This window comes from Eptesicus fuscus, chromosome 10 (assembly GCF_027574615.1).
Source record: "Eptesicus fuscus isolate TK198812 chromosome 10, DD_ASM_mEF_20220401, whole genome shotgun sequence".
Classification (NCBI taxonomy): Eukaryota; Metazoa; Chordata; class Mammalia; order Chiroptera; family Vespertilionidae; genus Eptesicus; species Eptesicus fuscus.
In genome coordinates, this window is record NC_072482.1 from 16,051,216 (window position 1) to 16,061,456 (window position 10,241).

General features: G+C 41.3%; 1 protein-coding gene across 2 annotated transcripts in view; it reads right to left on the reverse strand.

Annotated features, from left to right (window-relative positions):
• The window catches only part of LOC103296608 (24-hydroxycholesterol 7-alpha-hydroxylase), an 82,614-nt gene extending 72,383 nt beyond the window's left edge, over positions 1 to 10,231 (reverse strand). For both annotated transcript variants that reach the window (XM_054722093.1, XM_008153218.3), the window contains exon 1: positions 9,992 to 10,231. In XM_054722093.1, coding sequence (XP_054578068.1) covers positions 9,992 to 10,168 — 177 coding nt within the window. In that variant the 5' untranslated portion in view covers positions 10,169 to 10,231. The remainder of the gene's footprint in view (positions 1 to 9,991) is intronic.
• Between the last annotated feature and the right edge of the window lie 10 nt (positions 10,232 to 10,241).

A 10,241-nucleotide genomic window follows, 5' to 3' on the forward strand; every position in this document is an offset into this window, starting at 1 on the left:
TTGACTGATTTGGCCAACTCTAATACTTAACCTCCCTTCTGACCATGTAATTACTTAGTTGCATCTTCCTTTCTTGGAGTGCAAAATAATAATTAGAAGTAACTATTATAAATTTTACTAAATACTGTAATATTTGAACATTGTTTTCAAGATTCAGTAGGTTATAAGTAACCTGTAGCTCAACTTTGTTCAAGAAAAATATACAAAATTGTTGACTGCTTTTACTATAAATTCATGGTCATGCAACAATGTCTTGCAATCCTAAAAAGTTCTCTAATGTGTTCACTTTCTCACCTTCCAAATGACTATTTTACCTGTACAACTTGCGCAACCTTCTTCACTGTGAGGTAGTGTTCCTGCTTTGTATGTCGCTGGGAATACAGAACCAATCAAGTAAGAGCACTCTCAACTTCTTACCACCAAATCCTGCAAAGTTTACACATTCGTCCCCATTCTCCATACTTCCCTCTGGTGAACGCAGGTGGAAGGTGAAATGCCAACACTCCTTCCAGGCTCTCTTACCTTCTTTTTGTCCTACATTTCTTCCTTCTCTCTCCTACATCATCAGTTTTGCCCTTGCTATCAGATCATTCCAAGTAGCCTACAAACATACTCTAGTGAGGGGTTTGATTCCAGGAAGTCCATGACTTTATTAGGGGGAAAATATATCATTATTTTCATTTCCCCTGTGGCCACAGTGACTTTACCATACTTCATCCAACATACACGTTGTTAGAACAACCACCCTTATTTTTATCTCTGAATACCACTTATGCTCATTACTACTTCAATATTACAGTCATTTCTAGACCTGCCATGAAAAGACATGTGATACACTGTTGAACACTATCAGGCAACTGAGGGCTTAATAATCATGGAGCCACCAAACAGTGAAGATTCACTAGTGACCCATATGTTAGCAGCAAGAATGGCAACAGGTGTTAGACTTGTGGAGTCAGACTGGACCTTGGCTCAGTAACCTGGAGTTCTGACTAAGAAAGAATTCAGAGCCAAGACAAACTATAATAGAGTTTTTATTTAGAAAGTCACAGAGGTAGAAGAAGTGAGCCATAGAAGAAATGGACTCAGTTAAATGTGCCTTAGGGAATGGGGCAGGGAAAGGCATGGGCATGCTCCATAGAGAGAGCCCCACTGGACTCTGGTCTAGAGGGTATTTATCTGGAGATCTCAGGGGAGGATCCCAATAAAACAATCATCCGCTTTCCATCACTGTGTCCAATTGTGGTTTCCGCAGATTGGTGCCAAGGCAGGGGTAATTAGTCAATGCAGCTGGTCCTGAGGTCAGCCATAGGGTCCCTTGTCTGGTTTGGCAGCTTTTCTGGGCCTGGAGTTAAACACAACTGAGGCCTAGATGTAACTGATTTGGGTCAGAACCTCATTGCCCTTAATGCATAAAGGGCTATTCTCCAGACCCTTTGTTCATTCCCCCTCTAAGGGGTCTGACCCACATGACTTAGCAACATGCTAGGGCAGGAAAGATCAGAGGAGGGTCCCAACCACATGACCAGAGATAAGAAAAGTCAGAGGGGTCTTACCACATGACCAGTAATATGCTAGGGGAGGACGCTGCGGGCAAGGTCCTTGTTTTCTCAGGTCCCAACCACATGACCAGAGATATGAAAAGTCAGAAGGGTCTCACCACATGACCAGTAATATGCTAGGGGAGGACGCTGGGGGCAAGGTCCTTGTTTTCTCAGGTTTGCCCATTGCTAAGCACCCTAGGCTTTCCGCCCTGTTGACCTGTAACCTGGCCCACCCTCCTTGCTCTACTCATGTCTGTCTAACTGCCTACACCACTGGCACTCTACACTCCTTTCCAAAATTCCCTCTCTACAATTGTTTGCTAATCAATACTTAGAAGATGAGTAATTTTCATTGTTTGTTAAAGCTTTGTCCAAAAAAGAATCCTTAAATTTCCATTAGAAATGTGTCCTTTTGTAACACCTTATTGGCACCCAGGCCACAGGGTAGAACAGCCAAGTTCAAACACACCGAGTAGCTGAGATAACTGCTGACAAGTAATATTTAAAGTAACGTATTGCAAAATGACTGCACAGTGCAAATGGCCATATTCAGTGTTATAAATTCTGTTGACAATGAGGTTTTTCTGTCTTATTTGCCTTCCTTCTGTTCTCTTTTTCATGCATTGTCAGCACTCTGAGTATTATGAAGTAAAAGCAAGCACATGCAGTATGTGTAGATGCGGTGCTTGTATTTTTTTATTAAACTTTTTAGTTTGAGATAATGTAGACTAACATGCAGATGTAAGAAATAACAGAGATCCCATGTACCCATCACTCTGCTTCTCCTAGTGTTAACACCTCTCAAAGTGATAGTACAGTGTCATAACCAAGCTACTGACATTGATAAAGTCAAGAAAATATGTCCCTTTTATAGCCACACCTATTTCCCTCCCACGCCCGACTCCTCCTTAACCCTTGGCAGCTACTAATCTGCTCTCTATAGAGTACTGAATTTTAACAATGTTATAGAAATAGAATCATATAGTATGGGGAACTTTGGAATTGGCTTTTTTCCCCACATGACATAATTCAATTGAGATCCATCCACATTGGTGTATGTATCAATAGTTCATTCCTTTATATTTTGAGTAGAATTCCATGGTATGAATGTACCACAGTTTGTTTAAACATTGTTGAAGGACGTTTGTGTTCTATTCATTTTCAGACCAGTACAAACAAAGTAACTATAAACATTCACGTACAGGTTTTTGTGTGAACACAAGTTTTCATTTCTCTAGGATAAGTTCCCAGGATATGAACCAGCATTTCCATCAGCAATTTTACCATCTTACATTTTGTATTTCCACCAGCAATGTATGAATGACCCAGCTTCTCTGTATCCTTATTAGCATTTGGGTGCTGTCCTTATTTTTCATTTAGCCATTCTGATAGGTGTCTTGTGATATTCCATTGTGGTTTTAATTTACATATCCCTAATTGCTAATGATGTTGAACATTTTTCTATGTGCTCATTTGCCATCTGTATGTCCTCTTCAGTAAATTGCTTGTTCTTGACGTTTGCCCATTTTTAAATTGGACCGTTGTGTTTTCTCTTTAAATCTGGAATGTTGAGAGTTCTTTATATATTCTATATACTAGTCCTTTGTTAGATATGTGGCTTGCAAATATTTTCTTTCAGCCTATCGATTGATTTTCATCCTCTTATCTGGGGACTTTCATGCCAAATATTCCTCTTTAACAAACATGTTAATATTAACAAATATGTTAATATTTACTTTTGAGCTAGCTTCCCATTTCCTCTCATGTATTCCCCTGCCACAGAGAAGATGAATGCTCCAGGGCATCTAAAATTATTTTTAATTCACCTATGTAAAATGTAACCTAGACATAATAGGAGGATAAAATATGGAATTAAAAATTATTTTTTGAAAAAGTTACTGTGAAGAAAATAAAACAGGACTAAAGGACAATAGAAAAGCATAATGGGTTAAAAAAATACACTCTCACTACCTCAACCCAACCAGGAGTATGTATTGTGGAAGGAGCATAAACACTAATATAAAGAAAATAGTGGGGCCAAAGCTATTCGTGAGGTTAGGAAACCAGACATGTTTATGCCTTTACAATATAAATCTATTTGGAAAAAAAAAACACACACAAAACACCACTATATAGAAGAGGGACTTTTAATTTTGATAGCAACATTGTGGCAACTTCTTTCTGAATTTTTCCACTTCTTTCCTGGAAACTACACGAAGCCAAAAGGAGAATGAAACAAACATATGCACAAGCAACAGACTCAGCTAAACAATAAGAAAAAAATCTACAAACTACAAAAGCCATCACACCTGAAACCAGCAGAATTGGCAGTGGAAGCTCCAACAGTATAGCGGGGAGAAATGAGGAATATCCAGAGAGTTCAATACTGAAAAGCTCAAAAATATACACTCAGGGTTAGGAGAAGGCAAAACTCAGAGCTAGAACCACTCTGCGATGGGCTAAAATAAGCAGGCCATGGATATTGAGGGAACGAGCAAAGGATCACACACAAGCTATTCAGAGGGTTCCAGAAGCAGCATCTTCTAAGCGTGAAGAGGCACCTGAGAAGACAAGAGTCCTGTCTCTTAGTAGCAGCAGCTATGGGAGAAAGGCAGTGAGAGTTCAAGTGTGGAAGGGCAGGTCCTGAAAGGCAGGAGCCATAGATCATGCATGCGAGGAGGCACTATGTTTTCACTGTAGCAAGAGAGGATAGAAAATTTAAGCTGAGAAACTTGGAAAGCAACTACTTCTAACCAAAACCTCTTGATGACAGCTAGTCAAAGACAACTCAACTCTTTAAAATATGGTTAAACAAAAGGGAAAAATTCAGCACTGTAAGAAAGCAAAGAATACCCGGATAAAGAAACCCACTGAAAGTATTTTGCTAACAATTACATGAGAATTGAAATGCAAAATTATTGTTGTGATTTGTAAAAATCAACCTAATAATTGCAGTTGCAAAGAAAATAAAGCAGAAATATAAGAAACCAAGGGAAAAAATAGCCAGACAAAAGAGGAAAGTTAGGAAATAAAGGAACTCAGGAAAGACACAATGAAGACATTTCTGCATAAAAGAAAACAATTACATGAAGTACAAGTGAGGCTATCCACCCCACACAAAAAGGCCTAAGGAAAAGAGAGTATAGAAATGTGAGAAATGCAAAATGGAAAATAGAAATAAAGGTGAAAACGATTGCAAGGGAATGACAGCCATGGGAGACAGGCCAAGGAGATTAAACCTATGCATAATTGGACCTCTTTCCCGAACTCCAAATTCATTTATCCAACTGCTTATCTCAACATCTCCACTTGGATGTCAAAATTCCAAACTACGATCTAAAGCTGAACTTTCCTGCCAATGAGTTCTTGCAATCTCGTCCATTTCATTTGATGGCAATCTACTGACTAGTTTCTCAAGCTAAACTTCTTGGAGTCACCTTTGCCCTTTTCATTCTCTTACACACCACATTCAGTAACCAGTAAATCTTGTAGCTTCTACCTTCAAAATGTTCCCAGCTGTTTCTCAAACTGCCACTGCTATCGCCATGGCCAAAATCACCATGACCTTAAGCTTGAATTATTTCAATAACCTTCAAATTATTTTCCTTCTTTTATCCTTAGGTCCCTGTTTTTAACAGAGCTGCCAAAGTGACCCTTTAGAATTTAAATCAGATCATATTACTCCTCTGCTCACAACACTCAAAAGTTTTCCTCCTTCACTCTAAATTACAAATATATTTACACTTTCAATCTGATAATTTATAGATATACCGTACACACAGAAATGATATTTATTGCTACATTATTTATAATTGCAAAATATGAGGGGGGAACACATGTCCATCATTAAGTGACTGTTTAAGTGAACTCTGTTTCAGGGAATACTTTGCAGGTTTTATTTCTGTGTAGGATGTGGTAAAACCAGGTGAGCCAAGGCTCTTACTGCCAATTTAAAAAAGGTGAATAAATTCCAAAGATCGTATTTTTAAAAGCATCAGAGAACTGGGGATACAATAAAAACTAAATGGGCTAAAACTCCACAGAGGAGAGACTTGTACAGAAGTGAAAAAACAATAGTTCACTATTTATTTCCCTGGTGAATTCTGGGTATGGGCTGATGGTCAGAACTGAAATAGGCACCTTCGGAAAATTGATAGTTGACATCATATTTATGGTAAAATGTTGAACATTTAACCTAAAATTAGGAAAAAGACAAGCTTGTCTACTCTCATCACTTTTATTCCACAATATATTAGAGCACCTACTGATTGTAATAACGCAAGAAAAAGAAATAAAAGACATGAACATCATGGCGGGGGGAGAAAATAAATTTATCTCTTTGCAGGACATATTGTTTATGTATAAAAACTCCTAAGGATTTTACAAAAAAACTACTGGAACTAATAAGTGAATTTAGCAAGGTCACAGGATACAAAGTTAATATACAAAAAAACCCCAAACCCTGCATTTTTTATGTGCTAGCAGGATACAATTAGAAAGCAAAAGTGAAAACAATTTTATCTATAACTAGAGGCCCAGTGCACCAATTCATGCACCAGTGGGGTCCCTCAGCCTGGCCTGTAGGATCAGGCCAAAACCAGCTCTCTGACATCCCCCAAGGGGTCCCAGATTGCAAGTGGGCGCAGGCCAGGCCGAGTGACCCCACTGTTGCACGATCAGGGCCAGGAAGGGATGTGGGAGGTTGGCCAGCTGGGGAAGGACTGCGGGAGGGCTCCAGGGCATGTCTAGCCCATCTCGCTCAGTCCCAATCGGCCAGACCCCAGCAGCAAGCTAACCTACTGGTCGAAGCGTCTGCCCCCTGGTGGTCAGTACATGACATAGGGACTGGTCGACCGGTTGACTGTCTGCCCCCTGGTGGTCAGTGCACGTCATAGCGAGTGGTTGAGCGGCCTTAGCATATCATTAGCATATTATACTTTGGTTGAATGGCCGATTGGTCAACTAGACAATTAGCATATTAGGCTTTTATTATATAGGATAGCCTCAAAAATATAAAATTCACAAGAAAATAATTAACAATCACAGGCAAGCCCTCATTGTAAAAAACTACATGTTATTTCTGAAAGAAATTAAGTAGCTAAATTGAGAGATATACAGCATTCATAGACTAAAACAATTAATATTGTTAAAAAGTCTATTCTCCCCTAATTTTTCTACAGATTTAACAAACTTCCAATCATAATTCCTGCAGTCTTTATAATAGAAACTGACAAGAAAATTTTAAAATTTATATTCAAATTTAAATCTTGAATGTCAAAGCAATTATAAAAGAAATATGTAGAGAAATTTCACTACCTGATTTAAAGACTTACTATAAAAACACAGTATTTAAGACAATTCAGTGTTCATAAAGGAGTGGTCATATAAATCAATGGAATAGGATAGAAAAGCTAGAAATAGAACTACACACATACAGTCAACTAATTTAAAAGCTGCAAAGGCAATGCCATGAGGAAAGTCCTTCAAGAAATGATACTAGAAAAACTGGACATTCAGATCAGGGGGAAATTAACCTCACCCCTTACTTACACCACGCACACAAAAATTAATACAAAGTTGAAAAATGTAAAACTATAAACTTCTTAGAAGAAAATAATCTTTGTGACCTTGATTGACCTTTTCAGACAAGCTTGTAAAAACATTCCCTAGCCCTGGCCAGTTTTGCTCAGTGGATAGAGCGTCAGCCTATGGACTGAAAGGTCCCAGGTTCGATTCCGGTCAAGGGCATGTACCTTGGTTGCAGGCACATCCCCAGTAGGAGGTGTGCAGGAGGCAGCTGATCGATGTTTCTCTCTCATCAATGTTTCTAACTCTCTATCCCTCTCCCTTCCTCTCTGTAATAAAATCAATAAAATATGAAAACAAAACAAAACAAAACAAAAACATTCCCTAAACATTATCAAAATCATACTCCTAACGAAGGCTATATGTATATATATGTAAATATATAATAAATATATAAAAGGCTAATATGCAGAGTGTCCCCTTGGGAGTTCGACCGGGAGACTGGGAGTTCAATCTCTTGCTATGACATGCACTGACCACCAGGGGGTGGTGGAGAATGAAGGGAGGGAGGCCCTGACCGGCAGCCAGAATGCCCCAATCAACCCTGATCGCCAGCCAGGCCTAGGGACCCTACCTGTGCACAAATTTGGTGCACCAGGCCTCTAGTAGGAGATAAAGGAAAATTTCTTTTAAAGATACTGTTTTGGCCCTAACCGGTTTGGCTCAGTGGATAGAGCATCGGCCTGCGGACTGAAGGGTCCCTGGTTAGATTCTGGTCAAGGGCATGTACCTTGGTTGCGGGCACATCCCCAGTGGGGGGCATGCAGGAGGCAGCTGATCGATGTTTCTCTCTCATCGATATTTCTAACTCTCTATCCCTCTCCCTTCCTCTCTGTAAAAAAATCAATAAAATATATATTTTTTAAAAAGATACTGTTTTGCATCTATTAGACTAGCAAGAATTATGGTTCCTTGTGTAGGCCAGGATATGAGGAACTAGACAATCCCCTACCTACACTCAAAAGAAAAGAAAATGTGCATACTGTTAAATCCTTTTGCCAGGGTAAAATGGTAACATAAGCAATGTAAATGTTATGTTCTTTGGGCACTTCCATTTTTAGGAATTTATTCTGAGGAAACAGTCAGCTAAGTGCAAAAAGCAACACACACGCACACACACTATCCTATCTAATAAAAGAGTAATATGCAAATTGACCATCACACCAAGACACAAGATGGCCGCCCCCATGTGGTCAAAGATGGGTGCCCCCATGTGGACACAAGATGACCACCACAAGATGGCTGCCACAAGATGGCCTGCAGGGGAGGGCAGTTGTGGAAAGTAAGGGGTGACCAGGCCAGCAGAGGAGGGCAGTTAGGGGTGACCAGACCAGCAGAGGAGGGCAGTTGGGGGAGACCAGGCCAGCAAGGAAGGGCAGTTGGGGGGGACCCAGGCCTGCAGGGGAGGGCAGTTGGGGGGACCCAGGCCTGCAGGGAAGGGCAGTTGGGGGGGACCAGGCCTGCAGGGGAGGGCAGTTGGGGAGGACCAGGCCTGCAGGGCAGGGCAGTTGTGGGCGATCAGGCAAGCTGGGAGGGCAGTTAGGGGTGACCAGGCCAACAGAGGAGGGCAGTTGGGGGAGACCAGGTCAGCACGGGAGGGCAGTTGTGGGGGGACGAGGACTGCAGGGGAGGGCAGTTGGGGGGGACCAGGCCTGCAGGGTAGGGCAGCTAGGGGTGACCAGGCCTGCAGGGGAGGGCAGTTGTGGGCAATCAGGCCAACAGGGAGGGCAGTTAGGGGTGACCAGGTCAGCAGGAGAGGGCAGTTGGGGGGGACCAGGCCTGCAGGGGAGGGCAGTTGGGGGGGGACCCAGGCCTGCAGGGGAGAGCAGTTGGGGGGGACAAGGCCTGCAGGGGAGGGCAGTTGGGGGGGACAAGGCCTGCAGGGTAGGACAGATGGGGGGGACCCAGGCCTGCAGGGGAGGGCAGTTGGGGGGACCAGGCCAGCAGGGGAGGGCAGTTGGGGGGGACCAGGCCTACAGGGGAGGGCAGTTGGGAGCCAGCAGTCACTGGGATCGGGCCTAAACAGGCGGTCAGACATCCCTCAAGGGGTCCCAGATTGGAGAGGATGCAGGCTGGGCTGAGGGACACCCCCCCCCCCCCGTGCACGAATTTCATGCACTGGGCCTCTAGAGTATATATATGTATGTATATGTATATGTATATGTATATGTATATGTATATGTATATGTATATGTATATGTATGTATACAAAAACACACACACACACCCCAGAATGTTCAGTGAAGCACTGGTTGAAATAAATAAAAAAGTTGGCAGTATTCTATAAACTCTTTTTGCAAGATATACTATATTTGAAAAAGTACAAAAACATCTAGACAACAACCATTACTAATCTTCTTAGTGCCCAGTGAAAATGCATTTCATCATCATTAAGTAATAACACCAGTCGAAAATACAGGGCCAGCAAAATTTGTAAAGACCAAGTTTGTAAGCAATTTTTTATAACAAACTGGTGTTAACTCCTATTTGGATACTAATTTACTATGCGTTTTCATAAATTGAAATTATACCTGTCTTTCCCAATTACTGCAGCATTTACTAAATGTGTATACAAAGAATTTTTTTATGATGAAGTAATTAGCACTCATAATGTCTGCTTCCCAAAAGACAGTTAGTTGCAAGCTGCATTGTACTTCATAACTGATAAAAATCTATTTGGTTTTTAAAAACTATACATAAGACATAGCTGTTAGTTGAGGAATTCATAAATGACTAGATCGTTTAATTGAGGGCAGCAGGTATGTTCCCCGAGTTCTAACATTAAATTTGATATCCACTGAAAGAAAATAAAAAAGTAAACATTACCTTCTCCGGTAACCCCACCTGCTAAGGCCTCTTACCTTGATTCTTGCTTTCTCTATAAATTCTAGAGGGTCTTTCCCAAACTCAAATGCAGCTCCAATCCAAGGAATCCAGCCCCTGATGCACGGGGGTCCGCTCAAGTTCTTCCATTGAAGGAATAACAAAAGAGCAACGCAACCTAGGATTATAATCACTAACGGGAAAATTAGTTCCATGTTTTTGTCTAGCACCTTCCAGAATCAAAGATTCCCTCTGGGAATCGGGAGCATCCACGGGACCTCGCAATGT